The sequence below is a fragment of the Lissotriton helveticus genome, chromosome 7 (assembly GCF_964261635.1).
Source record: "Lissotriton helveticus chromosome 7, aLisHel1.1, whole genome shotgun sequence".
NCBI classification, from domain to species: domain Eukaryota; kingdom Metazoa; phylum Chordata; class Amphibia; order Caudata; family Salamandridae; genus Lissotriton; species Lissotriton helveticus.
Window position 1 is genome coordinate 764,182,474 of NC_136068.1, and position 27,708 is coordinate 764,210,181.

The window sequence follows — 27,708 nt, forward strand, 5'->3', positions numbered from 1 at the left end:
TTAAACTTGCACTTAAAACCAATTATTTCCAAGACAGCTCCATTACACAGGAGTCAGAGAAGTAGTCCAACACTGCAGTGTAATTGCAGGTGTAGCAATTGGGCATCCTTTCCACATCCCAAAATGAAATTTCGCTAAAGCAGAAGAACTCCTCACTTGCTCTTTGTATCTGCTTTGATTAATGTTGGGTTATATCTCAGCTTTTCAAAAAGGAGTTGGGAGAGGGGACCTGGCCTGAAAGTCCAGGCTGGACTTTTACTATTACAGTAAGATCAAAGCTGAAATGCATATACCTGGCCTTTGTCATAAGGGCGGCAATGGATGAAAAATGATGGAATGGAATGCAGCTCGAATGATTGCCAGTGGCTGAGAGGTTTGAAAGCATCCCGCCCATCACTTTGGTGTGCTCCTTAGTTTTCCGGTTTATGAAACTGTGAAAAATCAATGGTTATGTTTGAGTAGATCTTCCTCTTAAGACCCAAGGGACTGCTGTCAGCACTATTTCGAGGCGTGCGCCATGAATTAATAATGTTGACATGGGGCTGCAAATAGAGTTAGAAACACATGTTCTGCCTTGGCCCTCAATTGAATGAGTGAAATAACATGATCCCTGTCTGCTGAATTTGCTGTGCTGGCCAATTTGGTCCTGGGGAGAGCTCTGAGAACAGAGGGGTTGTTACAGTTCAGACTCTAATATGGACGAGAGCAGCAGCGAACAGACTCACTCACGATGGACTGCTCAAAATAAGGATTTCCTATTCTATTGCGGGAAGTCTGGACCCAGGGATGTTTAACAGAAATGCACATCTTTTTAAAAAGTATACATAAAGCAGTAAATGTATCGTCCACTCGACTTTGCCAGGTAATGTGCACAATGTGATAAAATGTCTTGAGTGACCTATATTGACCCGGAAGTACTTTGTCTGAAAGCTAGAGGGTAATCACAGCTAACACTGAATTACTAACTGTTCACGGGGTTGAACAGTGACACACGTGTCCAAGGGATGAATTTAGGGATTATTAACCCCTAGCACTTACAAGCATTTGTAATGCAATAGGTCTCACATTTACTGGAGTTTGAGCTTTTGGCATCGTAAATGACAATGACTTTTATTCATGTGTTGTTTTAAAAACAGATCAATAAAAGGCATTGTCATTTGAGAAAATAGTGATCGGAGGCTGTAATTAAAGCCTACTGAGTAACAACACTCGTAACAGGGGGTGTCGCCAGGGAGGTTACAAAATGTGACCAGGCGGTACTAAGGAGGGACTATTAAGCTTATTGACCAATGAACAGCCACAGTTACCAGTGAACAATGACACAAGACAATGAAAAATACTTACGAAGAGTGGGCGGAGCTTCAAGTCCCTAAACGAATACAGCATTCTTCGCAGAGCAGCACATGCGCTGTCCAGGCTCGACCTAAAAATTGCCCTTTCAGATGTTAGCAATGTGCTGTAGTGAACTGGACTGACCTGGCTGCGCAGGACAACTCAGTGAGCTGAGCTCTTGCCATTGAAGCACGGAACTCTGCAAACCACAAGTTCAAGTCCCTGCATAACTGACTCAACTTTCCATCTTTCCAGAGCTTGGAAAACCACTACATTGGGCAATAACACCTGTTATTGATGACGCTTAGAAGTGGCATGCAACACTATATAAATAAACGCTGGCAAAGCCAATAAGTGTGGCTGTCATGTAGACAAACATTAAAAAAAGAGGCATGATGAAACAGTGAGGGTGGGAGTGATAATGATGATGGAAGTGTAGAAACTCTTTGTGTTAGATCATGGATGTCCACTCACTCCTTTTGAAGTTCTCGTTCAGAAGACCCATACATATGTTTATAGTAAATGTGAACCAAAGAACTGATTATCCAAGATAATCATTGGTGGCATTGGAAAAAAAGAGTTTGTGCATCTTAGATCCTCAGCTGCTGTGGTCCTACTAGCAACATTATGAGCCACAGTTAAGTATGCATAAGCTGCAGCAGAGGGATGGAGTTGCATTGATTGTGCTAAAAAATTAAGAGATACTAGAAATATAACAAAAAGTAAAATGAGAATCGTTTTCTAAGTCACTGCCCCAAAATGAACTGAAGCAAAAAAAATAGGAATGAAACCTAGTATCACAAAGATGTTCATTTAATCCAGTATCCCAAACTATAGGGGCTCGGTTTCTTGATGAATGAGGCTACTGTGAAATAATATCTCGTCTACAGGAAGCAACAACAGGCCTTCATCCCAAAATAATTTCCAGGATTTTCATAACATATAAATTATCCCCTTAAATTATAGTACCAATACATGGAGGAACATCTCCACTATTCAGCTTCAAAACGCAAAATATTGGTGCAGTACAAATTGCTAAATTATAATCATAATATAAATCTATTTGTGTTAAAGCAATAACAAGCTCCACATGTGATTACTAAGGGAAAGAAAAAGTAACCATGCCACTTACCCATGGCGTTGCAAACACAATATGACGATTTACCGCAAAACCCAAATCTTTCAAGCAGGACCAACTTTTTCCTGCGGACCATTTAAAAAATAAAAAATATATATATATATATATATATATATATATATATATATATATATATATATATATATATGGTTTTATGTAGCGCAAACTTGCCCTGAAGGTATTGGAGCACTTTACATGAGCACCAGTTATATTCATTTTTGGTAGGCACAGGGAGATTGAGTGATTAGCCCAGAATAACAGGATGTTGAGCCGATGCCGAGACGCAAACCTGGTTCCCAGCTCCAAGGTCGGCAGCTCTGACTGTTATGCCACACCCTCTTGTTGGATCCTTGTGCCTGGGCCGAATAGTCCGGAGGGATTCCACCGCACTTGAGGATACAATGGGTGTGGGGCTCGGCCAGCTGACCACTCAATAAAAAGCCTTACAAGCCCATCTCTCAAAATCTTCACCAATATATACATATCTCGTTCAGACCTATGTCGTATGTAGACCTAACTATTGAAGACTCCAGCTCTGACGCATACCCACAAACTAACAGTCTGAGGTTATCGAGCTCTGATACCTCACGCTGAACCCCAGGCTCTGATATCCAATGCAAGGCTTAGGCCCGATGTTTAAATCAGAGCCCAAGCTGTGATATCTGACATGGATGGCATCTAACATAGAGCTGGGCTGTGATATCTAAATCAGAGCGTAAGTTCTGACATCTAACGCAGAGCCTAGGCACCGACACCGAGTCTAGGCTCTGATATCTACCCTGGAGCCTAGGCTCTGATTTCCAGCCCAGGGATAAACAACTGGGCTGCTCCTTCTGCATCTCTTCTTCAGATTCTGGAATCTGAGATCAACTGGATCAAAAACACAATGTCACTCAAGGACACACCCCATCCTTAAATTAGTCCCTTGAGGCAGGGAGAGAATAAATGTCGATATTCCTATTTTTTAGGTTTAGCTTTAACCAAGGTCTTTTGATTTTACCAAAATTATATATTTAATATATTTACTTATAGGGGTTTTCAGGCAGCGCATTTCATCCATTGGTCTGTTGCTGTGAATTAATGAATGAATGAATATAAGCTTTATAAAGTGCGAACTTAGCCAAGGGGCGTCAAGGCGCTGTGTCATTCACATTTTCTTCTGCCCTCTACAGCTTACAGCTAGACCTATTGGCTTTGACAAATCTTATTTGCCTTGAGCTGCACCTTCACAGCTACACCAACTGTCAAGTTTCAGTTTTTCAATCCTTTTATAAAGTACTTGGGAAGTTTAAACTTTCCTCAAAATATTCCAGGACTGGAGTTAGAATAGGAAGTATACCTTCGTAACCTTCCCAGCATCCACGAACCATCCTGCTGCCCTAGTACTATTGCAGGCAAGAAACTCAAATGAGAATAAACAAAATCACATACACCCAACCCCAGCCATTCATTCTGGGATCACACTTTGTAACTCCTGACAGGTATGAAGCACTATATCAACAATACAATAAAATACAAATCCGACGTATGCTTACATCAGTATTAACCCTATCACTGCTGCCTTTTATTGGAATATTCATTTTTGCTCTTTGTGCAAAATAATAACTTCCTGTAAGGCTCTCATTACAAGTGGGCCAGTGTTTGGGCCCATGTTTATCATCCCCGATAAAATCAGACTCTGCTGGGTCGCAGTTTATCAGGGTTGATAAATAACTCCCACACACAAGTTTGCCCCTAATAATGGGGACTAACGAACATGTGGGTTATAGTGCTACCGCACCTACATCCCATGCCCAAGTAATTATCGCCATTTATCTTCCCAATTTTGAGTAAATGAATCAGAGTAAATATGCGGCATTGTGGACTTGGCTGCCCAACTCCTAATCTGTGCGGTATCAGGAGTCAGTGGCCTACCACAGTGACTGGCTCCTTGGCCGGTAAATCGGAAGAAGGCTCATGTCCAATCAAGTGCCTATTCTGCGGACTTACCCAGCTGCTGCGTTTCTGTCACAAATGTCTATTATTGCAGCATTTCATTTAGCAAAAACAGTACAGTAAACAAGTTAAAAAGACTACCAGCAACACGACCAAAGAAGCGATGCAGACTTCTGTATTCTTAAAGTCAAGAAATACTTTACCGTACAAGTTAACGAACCTATACTTAAGTAACCCAGCTGACTCCCTGCTCACTTGTCCATCAAGGATAGGTGGTTCTCTGACTGTTTCAACCTCCCGAACTTCCTCCCTCCCCTTCACTGTTATGCCTAATTATAACGTTTTGCTTATAGCTTTATGCATCCTTAGTGCTGCTATGTAATGTATGCCTAATTATAATGTTTGCTTATATATTTATGCATCCTTATGTCCTGCTATGTATTTAAACTTGTTTCCCCTTGTGTATGTAAAGCGCTCTGAAACCCTCGGGTCTAGCTGGCGCTATATAAAACTTATGAATAAATACATAAATCGATCTTGGGACCTTGCCAGGGTGGGGAATAGTGAGCAGCATTGGTGGCTGGGGATGGGGGGTGAGCGCACAGTTCCTCAGCCAATCCAGCCAGTGCTAAAGGTAGCAGCAGACTGTTTTCTTATAGCACCTGTGATTGTTGGTGCACATATATAATACCCCTGGGTTCTTTGACAGATGATGAATTATTGGCAGTGCATGAGTAGGGGGGGGACGCGGGTACACGGGGTCCACCCACTATTTTCACAGGGCGGATGCTGCCACCCTGCCAAGAAGTTTGGCCACCCACAAATATGCAGAACTTGTCCCGGTGTGATTTTGAGACACTAGGACACGTTCAGCAGCACCTACACGTTTAGTCTGCTTTCCATTCCCAGCACCAACATGCAGGCGAAGATCTGGCCTTTTCTCTCCTCCAGATGGGCCGAGGTTAAGGGGCCATCCGGCCTCATTTTGATCGAGTATCCGACTGGAGGCTGCTGGAACCTCACACTTAAATGTAAATGCCACAGAGGGGAAACAAAAGCACAAAGCTTGTTATCTCTTCACAGGTACTTAAGAGAGGCATGCAGTGTCGCTTTTTACTTTAAGTACCTGTACACAAGTCCATGCACTGTAAGAATGTCATATGTGCTGGTCTGTCCCAGTATTTGCACAAATACTAATTTGAATAGCACAATTGTATTTCTTTTATAGCACTACTCATCCCAGTGCAGGGTGTTAAAACTCTTTTCATAACATACATATTATCCATTGATAATAACTCATGTAAGTGTGCATATCAATGTACAAGATGTGTTACATGGTAAAGAAGTCTTGTGTCCTTCGTAGCTCACTGTGCTATATTAGAAGGATTACAATTTATGAATTGCGAGGAATAAAAGTATCTCTGTATTCAAACCAGTTACCCATTTACCTTTCTACATAAAATAAAAAATGTCATCTGCTTGTTACATGATGTGCTTTACAGGACACACCTTAATCATCTTAAATCTCACCATTATTATTCCCTGAGATTTACTGGGCACCTCTGCAGCACATGCCTTAACCCCATAAAAAAATTTTAAAATGCAGACTGTGCAACCAATTAAGCAGAACAGATCTACTACTAGGCTTCTCCTGGTTGCCAGTTTCTTTGTGGTAGAGTTTGTAAAAAAATAAATATATATATATCTGAGTTGAGGCTCATATTTTGCATCAGGATTGCGTCACTTATTTGACATAACCCCAACGCCAAATCTCGTTCGTTAAATCTCATAATGCCATTAAAATGTACTTCTGACGTTCTGCATTAAGATGAGTCATTTGCCACCATTTAAAAAAATGTCTTGTGGAGGTATCCTGGCTCTCACCTGGCAGGGCTTCAGGGCATTGAGTGGGATGAAAAAACGGTGGGGGTGTCTTGAAAAGGGGCAGGGCCAACGTAATTAAGGGCGTAGCTTAAGAAACGTAAGCTAAAAATCTGTGCTTAGCATAGTGCGACGCCCGACTTGTATTTTGCTGTTTCTGTCATTGCGCCCATATAAATGATACAAGTAACATTATACCTACAAAAAGTCACGACTATTGGCTTTGTCAATGGTTGTTAGTTGCATAAGATAAATAAGCAGCAACTTTGGCTTGTATATAATATTGAAACAGCTTCCACTTAAAGCCCTAGTGACACCACAACAATGTTGCAGCTCCTGCGTTTCAAAAAGAGAAGGAAATCCAGAGAGAAAAGGACTCTTTAAAGGATTTCCCTCCTCCTACAGCACTCACCTGGCATGATGTCATGCCGTAACTTCTCCAGGAGTGAGAAGTGAGAGTGTGAGCATGCGCACAACGATGTTCCTGATGTCACTGCAGTCCGGAAAAAAACGGACCGCCTGTGCTAGGGCACAAAACAGAGCCCGATAAAGACCCGTTTTAAGCCCCCTTCTCAAAACTGCGGGTGCTCAGCACTGGTGAGACCCGGCACACTTAAAGCCCTGCAGGCACCTTTACTATACTCTCTTTGTAAAAAGCAAAGATATAACTGGAGAGTAGCTTTATGGGTGCTCTTGATGCTAAAGACAAACAGGACAAATGGTAGTTGTGCCTGTTTTATCACTAAATCTTGCACCTCTTTTACGCTTGCTCTTACCACCTTCCCCCCCCGCCCGCAGAAAGGGTGCTAAAAGTATTATCATGTGTTACTCCCAGCATCGGATTGGGAAGGCGGGCAGTCGGGCATTGGCCAATGGGCCGGTGCCTAAGGGTCACCAGTGGGCTGAATTTTGTCAACCGGCCCATAGAGCCTTATTGTCCTCCTCAGCAGCCACTGTAAAGGTGGGGGGGGCAGCATCATGAGCAATGAGGCTCTGAGGGGGTTGCTTTCAGCAGCGTTGCTAGGCCGATATTGTTCTGTCCGCTGCAGACTTAATCTTGACTAAGTGAATTGCATTGCGGAGGGCCTGTTGTTGGCACCTCGACTACATTGTCTTTCATGCCTTGGTGGTGGGGGTGGGGGGTTGGGAGAGTGGGGTGTATGTTTGCGTAAACCTCGCTGTGAAGCACCTTTCCCAGAGCGGAACATTTAGATAATGTAATGTTAGCGTCAGAGCTGCCGAATGTGGAACTATGGAAATAGGATTGAGTCCCAACCTCACCTCAACATCCTGTGATTCTGGGCGAATTACTTAATTGCGCAAGCCCTAAAACAACAAGCATTGGAAATGCAATAGGTCTCGCATTAGAAAAGTGTGAGCTATTGGTCTTGTAAATGACAAATATTTTATTTATTTGTTGGTTTTTAAAATAGCTAAATTGATAGCTTTGTCATTTACAATGCCAATAGTTATAACTTTCGCAAATGTGACACCTATAGCATTTGGACTGCAACATGTTTTGTATTTACGTGACTTAGATGGCAGCTCTGGTCGTTAGGCCACATCTCTAGAGAGCAGGAGAGTGCAGCAGGGGAGAGAAGCACAGCAATGCAATAGGTCTCGCATTAGGAAAGTTTGAGCTATTGGTATTGTAAAGGACACATTTTTTATTTATGTGCTTGTTTTGAAAATAGCGAAATTAATAGCTTTGTTATTTACAATGCCAATAGTTTTATCTTTCGCAAATGTGACACCTATTGAAACACAATATGTGTTGTAGCACTGAGTGGTGTGAGGGTGAGGGTGAGTGGGTGTGTGAGGGTGAGGGTGAGTGAGGGTGTGTGAGGGTGTGTGAGGGTGAGGGTGTGTGAGGGTGAGTGAGGGTGTGGGTTAGGGGGTGAGGGTGACTGAGGGTGTGTGAGGGTGATGGGATGAGGGTATGGGTGTGTGAGGGTGAGTGATGGTGAGAGGGTGCGAGGGTGAGGGGGTGAGGGTGTGTGTGGGTGTGTGAGGGTGTGTGAGGGTGAGTGTGTGAGGCTGAGAGGGTGAGAGGGTTGTGAGGGCGGTGAGGGTGTGAGGGGGTGTGAGGATGAGGGGGTGAGGATGAGTGAGGGTGTGAGGGTGGGTGGGGGTGTGTGAGGGTGGGTGAGGGTGTGTGAGGGCGAGGGTGAGGGGGTGATGGTGAGAGAGGGTGAGGGGGTGTGAGGGTGAGTGAGGGGGTGTGAGGGTGAGTGGGTGTGAGGGTGAGGGTGAGTGGGTGTGTGAGGGTGAGGGTGAGGGTGAGTGAGGGGGTGTGAGGGTGTGTTAGGGTGTGTGAGGGTGAGGGTGTGTGAGTGTGAGTGAGGGTGTGGGTTGAGGGTGTGAGGGTAACTGAGGGTGTGTGAGGGTGAGGGGATGAGGGTAAGTGAGGGTGAGGGGGTGCGAGGGTGAGGGTGTGTGAGGGTGTGAGGCTAAATGAGGGTGAGAGTGTTGTGAGGGGGGGTGAGGGTGAGTGAGGGTGTGTGAGGATGAGGGGGTGAGGGTGTGAGGGTTGTGAGGGGGGTTGGACAGCTTCGATATCAATCGAGGCAGTAAACCAAGAAACATTATCACAACTGCAAGGGAAAGCGTAAGTTTGCATTGCCAATTACAAAAGTATCGTCCCTCCCTACCTCAGCCCTCCGCGTGTTCTTTTGTAACAACAGAGCACAGGACACTGACTAATTTGTGGGCTAGCTTTTCAAGGGGTGGGGATAAGTGGGGCAAGGTCGGGCGGCGCAAGAAATGCAGAAGGAAAAGAGAGAAGTCATCACTTGCGCTTACGGGAGGAGAAAACAGAGAAAGGGCGGAGAGATGTGAAGAGCTGGTCGGGAAAAATCAGATAGCTGGAGGGGAGGGGGCATGGCGGCGGAGAGGGGGGGTGCAGCCAGGAAACACAGTTTCACAAGTGACCATCTTAAACATTAAGGTTCGACGGTAATTGAAAAGCCTCATTATACAAACAGGCAAACCTTCGCTGACATCACCCCCACATTTTCCTGTGACATCGCTCGACAAACCTTTTGTGTGATGAAATACCAGGCAACCCTTTCTTTGCCACAAGTGTCTTGCTATGCACTGTAATTCCATGTATGCATCGCTTCATACCCATGACCAGGCATCGACGCAAATGTGCGGTCAGGGAGTCCTCTACTCCATGGGAGGGGTATGAACTAAGAAGCTGAGCGACATATACAAACACCAGAGAACAGAGACAGACCGAGTGGGATGATTAATCAGAGAGGAAGAAACATAGAGATGGAGATGAGCCATATTATTTATGCCCACACCGAGGATGTTGTCTGTATGCACATAAGAGGTATGAAAACTCCCAGCAGGCCATGATGGAACATGTGAAACCAAACTAAAACAGGGCCGATGATACTGATGTTAAAAAAGAGCAGGAGGCCACACATTTAACAATGGGTTTTCGCTAGCTCACAGACCCTTCCTCAAAAAAAGAAAATACACTCTACATTTCTGACAAAGAAGGCAGCAGGACTACTGGCTTGTAAAAAGAAAGCATTCCTGTAGCCAGACTGTGCTCCCAAACATCTTTTGTTTTTTAATTACATACAGATGCTGGGTCCCACCAATCTCTTTGAGTGCATTATTTTCCAGACAGTAACTAAATTCAAGCATCAACTTTGGTTTGCCACCAAACAAAACAAGCCAGTGTAATACAGAGGTTGCGATAGCAGAGAACAGATCTGGTCCGAGTTCAAGTCTGCTGGGGGAGAGAGTTGGAGAAAGGCACGCGGGATGCGAGGTGCGTCATTGGTGTCTGTGGGAGGATAAGGGGAGAGACTTCAATAGTACTCGAAGTCATCAACAAAAGCTTTGGGTAAATACCAGTCAGGTTTTGAAAATCAATGACGCACTAGTAGGTTGGCGAAGCGGAAGCAACGACAGTTAAGAGGGAAGAGTTGTCAACAGTGAAGAGCTGCGCCTGGCAGTGAGAAGCAGATTACTCCATAGACAAAATGCAGCTCTACTCTGTAACTGAGTGCGAGGGGACAATGCTTTATAGTGAACAGATTCAGCTGCTATGGTGAGAGAACTTGTGCAACTGAGCTGCTGGAGTGTGTGCTAATCTTACAAGAACCAAAGGGTGGAGGGGGCGGAGCAGGGAGAGTGGCCTTTGAAATGCACTTCACATGGCCGGCCGGCCGTGAAACTGAAAGCACGGCCGGCCGGCCGTGAAAGCCTTTGATGCCGCAGGGGGTGGAGCGGCACCAAGCTGGGCAACAGATGGCTGACAATTTGATGCTGTGCACGCGCATTTTAGGTCAATGCGCTTGCGCATTGACCTAAAAGCGCACGGGCACAGCACCAAATCGCCAGTTAGTTAAAGTCTGTTTAAAGCCCTATAGTCTCGCTCCGCTCAATGCGCATGCGCATTGATAGGTCACAAGACCTAAAAATGAATTTGATCCTCTATAATGTAACTGGTGCTCATATATTTGTGCCCTTTGGCTGCAATTATATGAACTAAAGTAAAAAACAACCTTCTGTTTGCTCAGTTTTTAAGAATCTGCAAAGGCTGGAACTTAATAACGAGAGAGGATTCTTTATTAAATAATAAAAAAAGGTCTGGATTCCTTTTTAACATGGCTTTTCTTCCTTTGTTTAGTTTTAACTAACAGTCATTGATCATTAAAGAAGCTTTAAACCACATTTTAAACTTCTTTCACCTTACGTTTACTGTTCAAACTTTAAAGTACATATCGATCAGGGGAGAAAATATCAGCTTAAGTGTTTTTCTTCATTTTTGTACTGGCAAGGGCATTACAATACTGGTAATGCCGTTTAAAAAAAGCAGCCAGGTGGCGACATAGCCATATCAGGAGTTGTGGCCTTTGGCCCACTTTATTTCACTTGTCCCGCCAACATTTCTGGCTCTATGAGCTTTAAAATACATAATTTATCAAACATTTCTCTAAAAATGAGCCCGATGAGACTAGACAAATGCTGTTTCGTGAACAGGCGTGATCAAGGAATATGGGTCTCTTTTTTGGGAGGGCCCGGGCCGAATTGTGATCCCAATCCGACCCTGGTTACTCCCCTTGTTTTAACCCAGTCGGCTAGTTAGCCACAAACTCGCAGGACAGCTTGTGTAAATGCTAGTTGCGTTAGGAGTTGTTGCACCCGCATTTCTCACTGGACTCTAGATGAGGCAGTAAGCAGAGTCTACGTTGCTGATGCAGGACCAGAAGTGGACAATCTAGATATACCCCAGCAGCACTTGGGCATCTTCAGAATGAATGTCTCAATGGCCTTAAAGGAGTAATCAATAAATCAATCAATCATATCACTTGTAAAGCCCCCTACTTACCCGTGAGGGTCTCAAGGCGCTGGGAGTAGGGGGTGCTGCTACTGTTCGAAGAGCCAGGTCTTGAGAAGTTTTCTGTAGGTCAGTAGGTCTTGGGTCTGCCGTAGGTGGGTGGGGAGGGTGTTCCAGGTCTAGGCGGCGAGGTGAGAGAAAGATCTGCAGTATGGCAGAAATCAGATCACTCGTGAAAATTTACTGATCGCATTGGAGTTCAACATTTCTTAAGAAACACCGTTTTGAAAAAGACAGAGCTATTCTCAAAATGAATATGCCATATGCAAAAACTAAATCAAATATTCAAGGACATAAAAAGGTAAGTAAAGGTTTGAAAATTTCTAGTGTTCCTCTTCTGGTTACAAATTAGCCTTGTTTCCACTGGTCTAGCATTATGTTCACTATAAGCTGCCTTTCTGCACTGGCTGAGCTTGAGAAGAAACGAGAGAGTGATTTGAATTGTCATGTGTGATTAATTACTGTATTGCAATAGATACAAATCCTACTATGTGCAGCCTGCTGACTTCTTCCTCCTTCATCAATCTCTTTCTCCTCCATTCTGCAGAGTTTGTCATCTCCATATTTGAAAAGATGCAAGCCCAGGAAATCCTGCGGAGTCTGCGGCTGCCCGAGTTCGATGACTTCAGCCAGTTCTTCCGCAGTTTGCCTGCCACTGCCTTAGTAGGATTCGGCGCGTTCGCAGCAGTCATCGCATACTGGTTGGCCAACCGGCCCAAAGCGCTCAAGCCTCCATGCAATCTCCACATGCAGTCAGTAGAAATAGAGGTGAGAGGGGCTCTTCAGGGGCAACATACAACTTCAGCGCAGCTGAATCCACATTGTAAGATTTTACTTGGGGCACTATAGACAAGATGGCTTTTTTATCACTTTGTAGTACTGCAATTGATTCCAGTGAGGAGTTGTCTGACCATTAACTTTCTGCAGATCGGCTTTCGATGTGCACCAGTAACTGGGCGCATCAACTGCTTGACCTAAGTGTAAAGGGAAAGAAAAGCTTTGCTACCAACATTTCTGTGTTCTGTTGCCTCACCCCTAAAAAGAAGATCATAATTGTAGTGTGATAATGTAACTCCATGTTCCTGTTACACCTGTCTTGGGTGTGTTTGTACAGTAAACAAGAAAAAAGGCTACTACTCTCAAAGTGTATTGATTTGTTAAATGAACGCTCAGAACTGGACAGGTGGTGTCACATTGAGTTATTTGGCTGCACTAAGTGTTAGGCATCATTACCGACAAACCGAGGAGAGAATGAGAGTTTAATCCGCATTGGTTCTTAGTCCTCCACATAAGAGGTGAGGCTTTTAGGGGCCGGTGTGCTAAAGTGCTGGTCTACCTCTGCTGCGCTGCTGTGTAGTGATGGGGTAATGTGCATTTCAATGACAGATCTCAAGGTGCTTGAGATTGCCTCGATTAGTCACCATCAGTCTTGCTACATTGATTCCTTCTCCTTGCATCCTAGATGAGATGAGCCTCCTCTCAAAACAGGCTTAAAAAGTTCTGGGTCCCAGTAAACAGCCTTTTCCCCATCAGCCCTCTTGTGCTATTTTCAAAGTCTCAAACAAAAAGCCCATTAACACCTGGTCCATAACTTCAATCAGGTGTCTAATTAACTAGTCCAAACCTTAGTTTAGACATGTGTTGCGATAAAAGGAAGACTGGCAAGAACAGCTTCAAAGCATAGCCGATTTATTGTTTGTTCCCAGATCAGTTGTATCCTCAAACCCAATGTTGAAATCCTATAGCAGGAGCATCTGGGTGTTTGGTACCCAGATCCCTTTAATTCCTGTCCTTCACTGACTAATTATGACGTCCCAATACATGGTGCGTCCTTCTTTCTAGTGGGATGGGGTGATGGTCCTCATCTGCAAACTCCAGCGCTAGCTCCTCAACAGACATGTCTGCTTGAAGATGCTACAGGTTTCTATAACCATCTCCCCCTCAACATATGCATCACAAGTGCAACCTCACCTTGGCTGATCCCTCCAGTTTGGAGCTCTGTACATCTTGCATCATGGTCTGAAAGCCCATTTTCATGCTATTTTACTGTCCTCCTCTAACCAATGGCAGGTTTCCTCCAAGGGAGGTCTGATGGCAACTGCACGATCTACACATTTATTATTGGTTAACAAATCTCTGGAAACCCCCTTTGGCAAAACTCGTGTGTTCAGTCCAACCTGCAAAAAAGATTGGGAGTAATTTTAGACATAGAGGTGGCCAATGCTGCCACAATACTGGTATGTGAGAGACAGCGCCTCATCCACACTAACCCCAGCCGGTTGCACATTTAGCAATGTCTGCCCTTATTTTAGTCATATCCTCGCCCTCACCTGCCCCCAAAAGCTTTTGCAGGTTTAGTAGAAGATGCTTCAGAAAAATAAAAATCTGTGACGGCAGGTCCACCCCCCCAGCATGGCCAATTTGTAGTTACTGATGTAATTCCTAAAGGCAGGTCCCAGAACCGCCATGGTTTACATTACAGAGTCACTCCAGACAGAAACAACAGCGCTTCCTGCAGCGTCATGTCAGCTGATGGCCATTCTCAAAGACACCAATAGTATATAAACAAATACTTTAAAAAAAAAAGTCATATCCCAGTTGCATATAATTTATCATCTAAAACGGATCTCTCATTCTGAATAGAAAATCTACTGTAGGCAATGTTTGGGACATTTCACTGTACCCCAGGAGTCTGTCATATAATTATATTGATTTATTAGAAAAATGATGATAATACTCTTTGTCATTGAGATTGTAAGAGAAATGCTTTCACTGCCTGATATCTAGATTTTGGATTTGCAGGAAGGTGATGGAGCGCGACAATCCGTTTTAACTGGCAGCAAAAGTCTACTAACGCACTACTACGAAGATGCCAAAACAATGTATGAGGTGTTTGTTCGGGGACGGGGCATATCAGGTAAGCACCTGTAATGTTTATTTTAAAGGGAATAATGGGATGCATTTGCACACAACCTCCAAAGTGTACAATTGTTTAACAAGCTGTCATCCTGGATTGTAATATAATAGGAATGGGAAGATGAGCTTGTGCTAAGCAAAACTTGTGCACTTGCTTGACCGTCAAGAAGTCTGGAATTTGCTTTAAGAGCTAGTAGGAAAATGTGTTGTGCTGACTAGGCTCAAGACGACTGAACAAGGTATCTACACTTATTTGTAAGTCTTCATAAAAGTTTTAAAGGGGGCGTCCATAGTAAAGGAAAAAAACTTCCTTTATTCCCATTTCAGCTTCGCTAGCCATTACTTGATGATGTCAGCTTAGGTTTTGAGATCTACTGTGACATAATTCACCAAATAAATCCTTCAAGATGTGGAGAAGTCCCAAAAATGGTGTTTACGGCTATTGAGGAGCTCTTCGGCTATTGTTCAGTCATGCATTGGCAGCAATGGAATATATCCAGGGTATTGCTGGTGTGCTGTCACTTCGATCTTCTTGTGACCAGTTGGGCTGCTGAGCTCCACAACGCGTGTAACTTGAGTAATACATCATTTTTGGAACTTCTAAAAGTCTATCTGTCAATAAAAAAAATTCTGTCTTCAGACTAATTTGGCAGAGTGTGTTCCTTGCACCATAGGTTTCGATAAAGACAGGTGGCCTACAAAATGTCTGTAAGTCATGGCCTTTTGAGAAGTCTGCACATAGTTGGTGACATGGGACAGAAAGAAATTCTCTCAAGAGTAGAGTCTGATATACACTACTCAAAGCTAAGCAGTCTTACATGTTTATAACTACATCTTCTAATAACATCCACGGCCATTCCATGTTACTGACAAGGCAGTGCCATCTCTTATTGCATAGGCAGTAAATGAAAAGGAAATGGTCAAAATAAGTGTAAAAATCTTCTAAGATGTATCACACATTTTGCTTAAAAATAGGTCTTAAAATGGCATTCGGTTGTATATCTGACAATTGCCTCATGGCTCAGTTAGAGAACTGTGTACTAGATTTGATGGAGAGCCAGGAATTAATTTTTTATGTAACAGTATTTGTATCTGGTTTATGGAAAGAGAAGGGCTTGTATTTGGTAAAAGATCATCTTTGTGAAGCCCAGGGATTGTTGACATTAACTGAAAAAACTGCATTTAAAAAAAGTTGTGTCGTGCTACTAAACTATCGATGAGGTAAGTACATATAGGTAATTGTAGCTTTACTTAACTTCACAGATATGTAACATGGCACTCTATGTGTGTGTGTGTGTCTGCATGTGTGTATACATCTTCAAGGTAAGTAGATGTGGAGTTAAGACTTGCAAATCTATAATTCTTCCCGATATACACTTACCATGTGGATATTTTGGTCACGATATTCTGATCGCTTGATGTTTCTGTAATCGATATTTCGACATGCAACCTTTTGCAGGAGCCTTATATTGTGTTATGCTATTAGCATTTGTATGGCACCCGTGGAGCATTTGTATGATCTCTAGCGCTGTCTGAATATAGGCACCCTGTGCAGTTCTGGCATTGTGGTCGGGTGATGGTGTGTTTGGTTAGTAATGGTTTGTAGTGGACAATGGGATGAATGGGATGTTTCTGATCCTGTGGAAATTTTGTGTCACATTTTGTTTATGAACATCTGTGCTACAGGATTTTGCTGGTCCACTGGCATGCACAGTTGTCCTTTGATTGAATTACATCTCTGTCAATCTGAAGTCACATCCATTCATAAGGACTTGTTTCAGTGCCGATAGAGTGATCCCCCGGGCCGCTAAACTGCTAACTTAACTTTTCAATGTGTTTTTATGTGTTACACCTTTCCACCATGAAGCTGCTTGCATACACTTTCTGGCAAAGAAGGATGTGGAGAATGACCGAGCACAGAGTGTAGCACTTATTAGTTTGGAAAGTTTGTGGTATGACTCTATGATGACACGTCATGTGGCCTGTCCTATTGAGTCTTCTGTTTACGTCACCTCACAGCGTGTAACATGTCAGGACAGATGAGGAAGGCCATTGGTTCTAGCAAGAAGCATTTTTGTCTGCAGAGGTATAAGCGGTGCATTCCAGAGATAGGAGCCTTGTGCTGCTAGGGTCCTCCTTTCAAAACCTTTGCACATGGTACAATGTATTCATAAAGCCAACATTAGACTTCTCACAGTTTAGTAAAATGAGAACAACTACTGAGTTATCCAGGGTCACAGCATTGTAGCTCTCTCAGCAGTAGGCGGACAGTGTTGGTCATTCTTTAGATGGCAACCAGTGTACGGCAATCATGGAGAAAGCGATGTGGAAGGTTTCTTCAAGACAAAGCTGGGACAGGCCCATGGTTATGTGCACTTTGCTATTTGGTTGTGGTCTTGCTAGCAAGTCACTTGTAGACAGGATGGATTTGACCAAGTGAAGACGAGCATGATTCTCTGTCCTCGTAGTATTTAGCCTGACATCTGGTTCTGATTTGAGGTGGATCTGTGTTTCATCTGCAAACTTGTGCGTTTGTGAGTTGTTTCATGTTAGTCTAAATAGCTGTTAGGAAGGATCATGGACATTGCTCAACTTGGGGCACTCTGCAAGAGGTATACGGATCCCTAATATGAAGATGAGTTTGACCTGGTATGTGCAACCAGAGAGAAAACACTTGAAGCAATGTAGCACCATGACTCAAACTCTCTTCTTTGATCCCAGTCAATGTAGGAGTGGGATGTCCTGGATGGCGTCAGAGGCTGCCGATAGGTCGAATAGGATCAGGGTCCTTCTTGTACCTAGTACCTACTTTGCAGTAGTGAGTAGCTTTTCTCTGATATTCAGCGTCGGCAAACTTTGTGACGTGTTCCACAGAACAAGAACAAGAATTTGTTGAAGATAGCAGGCCACATTTTCTCTGCGAGAGAGAGTAGCAGGAAGAACACGCCTGAAACCTTGATAATGCACAAAGTGTGACAATGGTATTGACGGCTGCCTGCATGTTAGAGAAGTCATCGTTTGTTACTGTTGGATGGCTACCTGGGGATAACTAACTTGTTCTGCAAGTAAGAAGCTGGCTTGTTTTCCCATGCTAGGGTCTGCTTCCACCGGCTGTGCTGTATGCATCAAGTCACGTGATACAACTGAATTGGACGCACTCAGGTATAATAATGCATGTGAAATGTAAGGCTATCATTTAGTCAGACTAGGGTAAATTTAATACATGCAGTGGTTTTTCAGCATCTCATATATAACATTTTCTTTAGTCAGTCAAAGCAGACTTTATTGGTCCTTTTCATCTAATATGCACACAGCAATTGGTCCGGATATGATTTAAGGCATGGGCAAAGTGAGCAATTGTTCAGGGCCACCATCTTCCAAGGGGCCCCCCGGGGAGGTGAACATTGCTTATGTCTTTCTCCTGTCTAGTTCTTCAGCTTTCCCTCTCCCCCTCTCCCCTACCTCTACTTCCCACTGTCTTTCTCTATCTAGCGTCAGTGTAAGAGTGTTTGGGGCTCTCTGAACACATATTTTGGGTGTGTTTGTGTGAGCAGGTCAGAAAGTTTAAAGTATATTTCAATATTGTGAGTCATGATATGGCCTTAAAGGAGCAGAAAATGGGTAACAAAATTAAAAGTTGCTCCTAACAGGAAACCATGTCTAACCTGGGCCCCAAATATCCTAAAGATGAGGCTGAATTGAACAATTACTTAATTCTGAAGATAACACAATTAACGATTTGAAACACTTAGACCGATGGCAAAATGGTGAACACCTAACTGTATCTGTGAGGAGCAAGACTTTGAAATCCATCTTCATCTGGCATTACATTACCCTGCAAAGGGTAAATAGAGTGCTAGCTGTTCACCTCGTCCTCCACTCTACCCCAGAGTCTGAAATCAGATTTGAGGAGAAGTGTATTCTGATGTGAATAGAGTTACAACAACATCTCCCAGTGTGCCTGCTACTGCAGCGTAGTATTTACTGGAAATGTCAACGCTATACTTTGGTTAAACTTTTCTGCTAAATAACACACACCAGAAGGACTGCTCCAAGCTGGCTGGGCCACGCAGTGAACTGTTGAATAATTTATTCCTCGCCTGCAAAACTAAAATCAGTAAAGTGTATTACCTTCCAACCGGTGGCATGGTGTGGCTGAGCAGCAGGTACAAGTAAGGCCTGGATAAGCCAGAATGTCTCTGCTATAAAACCTACTGACTTTTTCTCCTCATGGGTGAATGAATGTGCACCCACAGCGCCCAGCTCTAAAACTATTTTCTTACTTGTAAGAAACCCTATTCAAATATGGCTACCCAGGATGCATGGCAAACACAATAAGATAACAGACGTGAGGGCTGAAACTTGTCAGACACTCACCCTTAGTCGCAGATCTGGATTGAAACCATCATCATTCTTCTGCACACTTCGCCACCTCAGTTCAGACCCAGCCTTATGCAAATCAGTCTTGACCCTGTGCCTCATGGGAATCGTCCATCCCGGACTGCCAGGCCAGGTCCTCCCTGGACCAAAAACAAGCACCGTGGCACCTGTTTCGGGGCATCACACAGGCAAGCTTGAATCCAGTGGCAAAGTAAGCAAGGAACCTACGTCTGAGCATACCCTAGCCACTGAGGGCGAACATAATAAACACAATAATATAACTGATGGAGTGCTGAAACTTTTCAGACACTCACCCCCACTTACAGAACATCTGTGATAGCCATCTGTGAATATATAACATATACATTTAAGAAACTACATTAAAAGTTGGCCATGGTGGGTCTGTGTAAATCAGCAGTGGACATCTTTGAATACATTTAATATATTTTAAGATACCCCATTTAATGATGGATTCAACCGATGCACACATATTCCCAGTGGCCATCTGCGAGTATATAACATATAAATCTAAGAAAATACATTAAAAAAGTAGCTGAAGTGGATGCCTCCACATCCCCCTATTGGCCATCTTTGACTGTGTTTTGTTACGTTTTAAGAAGGCTTATGCAAAGATTGCCTTTTGGGATATCTTCAAATATAACAAAATGTATTGAATGATGCTTGCTGGGCTTGAGTGCACACTTTCAACAGCAGGTGCATATCTATGAATAGTTAAAAACATTATAATGATGGCTGCCTACTGATAGCGTGATGTGTGACCCTCAATGTTGGGCATGCAACCATTGGGTGGGAAGGGAGGGGCTAACCAAAAGAGTAGGATGGAGAGAGGAAAGGACAGAGAGTGAAAGGGGAGAAAGTAGTCCCTTGTATGAAATGTAATGAACAGTCTGACAATGACGCAGCGCGGCTTTCAAACAACCCTCATACTCATCTCACTAACCCAGGAGCAACTTATTTTACTCGACAGTGGGGCCCATAGCACCGGGAGTCACACATTAACTTACAAGAACACACTGCCGCTGAATCAGTGACAAGAAGGCGAGCTGCTGGATAAGCGGGGTACCTCATTAATCTATACACTATTTCTATACATGATATACTTTTCAAATATTCAACCGTCATAAGGAATAAAACATCATGGTACTCTGCAATTTGGCTGATGGACCAACTAGTAGGAAGCAGTTGATTAAGTCCAGCTCAGTCACAATATTCCCATAACTTCCTAGCACTTGATTATCATGACTTTTTATTTTAATTAAAACAGACTCGTGTTTATATTTTTCAGAGTTTTTTCGAGATTCTTTTAGGAAAGGAACATTTTTTCATATTGCAAAATCTTATTAGACAAGCACATTATAAAACATTATTAAATACATTTAAGAAATGAAAATTTTAGAAAAACGAATTACCAAACTGCCATAGGTAGATGATAGAACTGCATAGAACAGGTTCCCAAGCTGACTGCCTTTCTAACCTTCTAGATGTCTCCCTCCTGACATAGAATCTCCACGACCAATCTTGTTTCTTTTCCCCATCAAAAATTAAAGTCCACAATATTTTAAAGTCTCTCGCACCATACAATTGTTCAAACCGACAGCATGTCGTGGTGCGCAATAAAGTCCACGGAACCCAACATTTTCCCTCATTCACACAAGCTCTTTTATACCCTTTTCACTAACCATCTAAAGCCAAAATTGAAACTTTTAGGGTCCACACTCATTTCTCATTGGTCCATTAGAGGAGTGGTGATGATCACCTCATGTTCTCCTTGTTCAAACCAGTTCATGATTTTGCATTGTCATTTCCCAAGGTTTTCTCATGACTTAATGTTCACATTTGTAGTTTTCGTTCACTTTCTTGTAACCATTTTAAATAGTCAAGTTTCCACTTCTTTCCATTCCCGGGCTTTTACAAGCAGGCATCCTTTGGCACAACTCCAGTTCATAGGCCATGCGCGCCTTGACATCTCTTGTTCCGAGCATAGGCCATGCACTCATAACTGATCATTCGCTTCGCGCATGCGTGGGGGCCATCTTTGGATGCTATTCCATCTTTGCGTTTAAACAGCCACTTTCAGACTAGGCTACGCAGGCCACAATGGGAACTAATATGAAAAGAAACACAACATAAATTAGATGTAGAAATCAAGCTCTTCTGTTTACCTCCTACCATTCTAATTTTTTCCCGTTAGTGGTTACCTAGCAAAAGCAAAGGAATAAGCGCTGTTTACTCACCATCTGCATTCTTTTTGCCACGAAAATTCTAACATAGGCACAAAAAAACCCACTTTATTTGGTTATATCTGCAATATCACAGCTCTACGTTAGTATGACTCATTGCTTTAATTAAGCAAATTAATGTTTTGCAAAACAGCAGTTAGTTTTCCCACGTGTAGTGTCTATTTCAGGTACTTTTGGTTGATTAGTTTACATGCTTTACACAATTAATATTATTACGGTTATGAGAGAATTACTTTACAAGGGGTACACAAAACTTTTTGTTTCTCCCCTGCTGCATCAACATCAGCAGTGAACAATACATCATCCAATCACAACAATGTGCGACAGAAATGCTCTTGGGCAGAACAACTGGAAGAATGTGGAGGGAATACATTGAAACAGGAGCAAAGACGGGCAATAAGACAACAATGCCCTCCAATCACACGCAAGAGTCAAAATCAATGCCTACTCTAAGTGCAGCCAAGTACTGGAAACACGAGGTCTGGATTTTCAGACCCATCCAGTCAATATGAATAAGAAGTAATGCCAAACAGCAGAAGTGTCCAAAAATACATTCCATCGCATACATTAAACAGCAGCACTTACTGACAATGTCTCTTCGATGGAGCCCTAATTCGATAAGTGCTGTTTTAGATCAATCATTGTCTTATTGCTCAGCTGGATACAAATATGGATTTAGGACTCCAATAATGCTAAAGCAGCAGGAATGCAGTTCTGCGAGTAAATGACATATGGATGTGACATTCATTGCCAGAACAATTTCCTGTTTCTTTGTTTATCTTCTGTGCAACATCTATATTTTAAATGCTACTTGCTGCTTCTCACCAGGGCTCCTCACCAGCCTTCATTAGTTATTATATGTTGTATCTACTGTAGAATCTGTAGAATAACAATATATGTACATGCAAGAAGAATGGTAAATAAGACCCTTAAGGCTAGTTGTTTATATATTGGTGAGTACAAACATCTAACAGTAAATATTTTATTATAAGAAATGTTTTTATTTGTTCAATGCATCCTAATATGTTACATAAATGTGCTGTGTACCACCTGAGGTGAGAGCCAATAACAGAAATTGGTTGGCTGCCACTGACACATAGGCCCTGATAAGAAGTTAGACATAGTTAGGTGCGGAGATACCTGGTCATCTCCTTTGCGTCTATCCACTCTTCCATCATGTCACTCCCTACCTCTGCCTGCTGCCTTAACCTCCTGTGCCATCTCCTATTTAATTACTCTACTCTTCAAACCTTTCCCTTCCCCTCTGTTATCTCCAATTCCTGTCTTTTTTATGTGGTATTTTTCAGATTTTTGCTTCTTTGGCTGAACCCATTTTGTTTGGCCATAGGACTCTGTGCACATTACTGTTCCTAACATGTGGTAAAGTGACATATTTCTAATTGGCACATTTAATTTATTTACAAGTTCCTAATTTATGGTACTGCTTGTACTCCGTGCTACCAGTGAACTGCAGCACTCATTGTGCCACCTACTAAAGAAGAACTGTAAAACTTGTTTCAGGCCTGCCAAGGCAGCCCGAGTGGGCAGTTTTAAACTGCCATTTCAACCTTGCAAAATACACCTTTTCCCAGGACTAAACCTTCCTTTTTAATGCTTATAAGTCACCTGTAAGGTATTGCCCTAAATGCCCATTTGGCAGGGTGCATGGTATTTAAAAGTAGGACATGTATATTTAATGGTTTAAATACCCTGGCAGTAAAAAAAAAGAAGCTGTTTTTCACTATAGAAAGCCTGGTTCTCCCATACTTTGTTAGATTATGATAATGTATAATGCTTAACTTCTGTTTCCTACAGCAGTAGCTAGAAAAATGGTTCAAGGACTTATTTAATTCGTAATTTTAAAATCCAATGTACTGGTTAAGTCAGATTTTATATTACTATTTTGGAAATTACACATTTAGATAGTTGTCATTTTCCTTCCTAAGCCCAAAAGGGGCTTTCTGCCATTGTCCATTGTCACCAGCTCACCTGACTTCTGATGGCTCCTCTGTGGTGACATGTGGATTGCTCCCAGACAGTGGACAAAGGGCTTTAGTGTGGAGTGGTGCTTCTCTTCCTGGAGCGGTATGGCTAGGGAACAGTGCACAGTCCTCTTCTGAGCTTCAAAGGATACCTACCCTGTCAATGGCAAATGTAACTTATGCCTAGGCCTGCTCCCTTTTATTTTGCTGCTCAGCTTGTCACCAATCTCAGTTTGAGTAGGGATCTGATGCAGAATTTGTTTAGAGTGACCACAAGGGCCGGTTTGCCCGTTATCTCAGCCATTTTACTTGGTCGACATTGAGAGAATTTACCAGATGAAGAACGCTTCTGCCATGTTGGATTTAGGTAAAGACGGGTACTATGGCATAGTGTACAGTGCAACACACAGGAAGTGCTGCAAAAGTGGCTAGGGTCACCCATGGGGACTGTCAACTCATTGGTTAGGGAGTGGTTAGAGGTTTCTCCCACCCACAGGCTGGCACTGGGCATAAATGTGGCATCTCCAATACACTTTTCAGAACATTCCTGGACCTGTGAAGAATCAGAAGAAGGGCTTACGTCGGCCAGACTCACCTTCCTGGCTTGCCATGCTGAAGGAGACCTTAGTTCCCCAAAAGTTTCTAAATTCGAACATAGAAGACTTCACTGAGACTGACGGTGAGCAGGAGCTGATTCACGTCGAGGTCTTCCTGGGCACGGACTCTACATTTGGCCCACTGTGAGCTTTTTCCTCCTTCATCGTTGACAGCACTGGGACTCTGTGCTTCAGCAAACTGCCGTCTTTGAGCCCTGCTTCGAATCCAGCATGCAGCATGCCTGACTACAACTTGTCAATATCCCTTTTTTTCCATAAACATTTCATACGGTAAACTTTCTACCGGGAGGAACCTGATCCCTGCATCTGACCCATGCTCCTTTGTGATCGGCCTTAAATATTGACTTTGACTTGGCCGACCAGAAAACCATGGTTTTCGCTTTCTGTTTTTTGCCACTATTTTGAATTTAAAATTTAAAAATTCATATCTACAGTTACAACTTATTGGATTGTCGTTTTGGTGTCTTTTTATTGATTACATTTTCTGTATCTTTCTAAATTGATTTTTCTTGTGTTGTGTTTTCACTTTATTACTGTTTGAGTTCTTCATAACTACTTTAAATAGTGCTTCTTACTTAAGGCTGACTGCTTTGTGTCAAGCTACCAGATGGTAAAGCACAGGTTTATTAAGTGACTTTAGTGGTTCACCCTGACAAGGACTGTAGCTTTTATTTGAGATTCGTTCTCACCCCCTCAACTACTACTCCAATTAAATTCCTCTGTGCATGATCTCCTACTGCACGGTCCTTGCGATTCAAAATGTGTTCAATGCATGTTACTCTATTACCTCTGTTGTGTTGTGATGTACCCAGGACTTCTATCTCCACTATGTGTTGCTATGTAAAGTCCACTGACATCCCTGTAGTAGGGTGGGATTACAGAAGTATGTCAAAATAAATGAATAGAAGTTGGAGACACGGGGCTCTGGGAGGGTAGTGACATGTCTGTTCTCGTTTTGTTTGGCAATGTAATGCTAGTATCATCGAGACGTGTTGCACACGAGGGCCAGTCAAGCCTTGATGTACTCAAAAATCCAATAAAAATTGTTATAAAAAAAACTAGAAGTTGGAGCCATGTCACGTAAATGGAGATGGTTCTAACCACCAGTGGTTCTGCCAGCATCAGAAATGCACTGGCTTGCTGGTCTGTCTCTATTTTGTGTTGTGTCTCTTCGTGTTATACGCAAACACAGAACTGTGGAGTGGCAGAAGCAGGCAGGTATGAGCCAAATTAATACGTTTTAGCAGTGCCTTCACAAGAGCCTTCAAGTGGGGAGATATTTCAGGTTGTATCATTGGCTTTGATGGAGTGAATGACACAAAGATGAGGTGTGGTGCTCAACCACTGTCTGAGTTTGAGAGGTAGGACGCAAGACAAGGCTGGGGTAGGTCACATACATTAAACCAGCTGCATATGTTTGCGGGCTCTTCTTTTTTTTATTTTTAAAGTTTTTATTGAGACAAAAAAAGTTGACATACAAATCACATGAAAAAAAATAAAGAAATTAAGATACAGACACTTAAATCATTACAAAAATCAAGTAAAGAAGCACAGTAATACATGGGAGATGTACTGGGGGGTTCCAATTTTTACATGATCTTAAGTGGCTTTTTCTGGCAGTAGAGACGTGGGAGCTTTGTGGTGTGCCAGCTAGGGTATGGGCCACAGCAGGGATACGTAGAGGGTTGATTGATGTTACTGTGTCAGGTCATCAATCAGTATTGGGGGAGGGTCTGTTCTCTTCGCTCTCAGGGACTTCACAAGACTCTGAAGATGATGCTTGGGCGGTGTCAGGAACCGGTTTTAAGTACGTGCGATAGACACACCATATATCCTTGGGTAGTGAGGTTGGAGGCTGAAGCGTGGCATAAATATCAGTCTGCAGACTGTAGTAGGACATACTGCGTATCCATGCTGCCTTCGTAGGTCTGTGTTTAGCCCCCCAAAGTACCGCTATTTCCCTTTTTGGTTGCAAGCATCAAGGCAATGGCTTAGAATCTACGGTAACAGGGTTTAATATGGTTGACCGGCCCTAAAAGGCCAAGTATGTTTGCCGGCTCTTCAGTGAGAGGTTGTAGTGTATTTGTATATTTGCTTAGTAGGTTGTATTCCATTACACCGGTATTTTCTTGTCGTTAAGGATGACTCACCCCATTCATGTTTGAATGGTGCTAGCCTGCCCACACACATGTATTTAGCATGTTGTTATTATAATTTGTGCTTCAATCAATCAATCAGGATTTTGTATAGCGTGGCTACTCACCCATGAGGGTCTCAAGGCGATGTCATGGACGTATCATGCTGCTGTTACTGGCATGTGGTCAACCCCCCTTACAGCGATTGATGTGTTTCACCCACTGCTTCTCATTTACTTCTGTCTTTCTTCTTTGAGCTTTTCTGTCTTACTCCAGGTTGTTGTTCGGCCTCATTCACAAAGCCCTTTTTTCTGTGAGAAGTGTTACTGGAGAAGGACCACATACACAAAGCAGTTTTCTGTGAGGAGCTTTGTTTTATTTCCAAGAAATTCATGAGTATGTCACATTTAACTCTGGAATAACACAAAGTACTCCGAGAAACGCCCAGGGAAGACGAGAAGCATCTCAGAGGCGCGACATGGACCTTCACGTCATTTTTATGCATGAGATGCAGGATGCCACATTTTGCATAATTCTTTTGCAGGCTTTCACATAATTATGCTGACTGTAATTACGCAAATTTTGCACTCCCACACTAATAGCCCCAATAAGAAGTACATGTATTTACCCAGTCAACAAACAGTTAAGGAACCTTGCGGCGAAGCATGGCCGACATCTGATAAAAGTGTGGCAGTTATGCTGACACAAAGGTTAGGGCTACACTCTTAGCATTCTAGCTGAGTTGGAGTGGCATGCGTGTTGTTGCTGTCTGATTAAAGGGTGACATGGGAAGGTTTAGCACTCTCTATGAAAAGCTTTGACCTTGTTCATGCAAAGTGCAGCAGGCCTGCTTACAGAGTGTGGCTGTCCAGCTTCTCCCATTAAAGGCATTGCATCCCTGCTGAGATACATTAATGAAGTCCTAGAAATGCATGGCACTTGCAGCAGAAATGCTGGTACTGCCCATGAAAAGTACAGCCTCCCTGCTGTGCCATACTGGTATCGCTCCTCTAGATGAAAATAAGATGAGAATTGAGTATACAACTGTTGGGTTTACTAAAACTATGATGATGGTATTTGATGACAAAGTTATATTTTCAGAAAATGACAAACTTGTTGGAAACAAAAATATTTTATCCATTAAGAGAGAAAAACTTGAATTTATAGGTAAAATTTGCGTACTTTCCGAAATGATAATGTACTAACATAGAGCAATTACTGAAAATATTTAAAGTGGATATTTCAAGGGTGATTTGATATGTGAAACTAATTCCCGATGGTAAAGCATCATTTGCTTCATGTGAGAGTTTCCTCCCTGGTAACTAGTGAGGTTCTACCATGACTCACGTTTAAACAATTCATGATGTATAATGATAATCTTTTCTGACATTATCATGATATGAACTCTTCTGCTCTCTGAGGCATAAGCCTGCAAGGCCTACAATACTTCCTTGTTACTTTTAGTGAATCTTTAAGATCTCTGTAACCAGCGTGGTAGCTGTAGGGTCTGAATCTGCTGACACATCGAGGTGCAGCTCTGGTAAAGTCTGAGAGTGTGAGATGTGTGTAACTTTTCATTTCCCCACCCTGCTCCTTCTTTGTAGATTCTAAGTCAGTGGTTCTTAACCTGTGGTCCAGGGGGTCGGCAACTATCTTACAAAATGAAATAATATTCAAATTAATTATTTAAATTAATAAATTACATAAAAATAAAGATGCAACTTTGAAAATTTGAAAACGTTTTCTATATTTGATTTTGAACTAAACAA

At 42.7% G+C, this 27,708-nt stretch overlaps 1 protein-coding gene across 2 annotated transcripts in view; it reads left to right on the forward strand.

Annotated features, from left to right (window-relative positions):
• ACSL6 (acyl-CoA synthetase long chain family member 6) overlaps positions 1-27,708 on the forward strand; it is a 465,401-nt gene that overhangs the window by 195,455 nt on the left and 242,238 nt on the right. For both annotated transcript variants that reach the window (XM_078653126.1, XM_078653125.1), the window contains exons 2-3: positions 12,196-12,416; positions 14,451-14,565. In XM_078653126.1, coding sequence (XP_078509252.1) covers positions 12,196-12,416; positions 14,451-14,565 — 336 coding nt within the window. The remainder of the gene's footprint in view (positions 1-12,195; positions 12,417-14,450; positions 14,566-27,708) is intronic.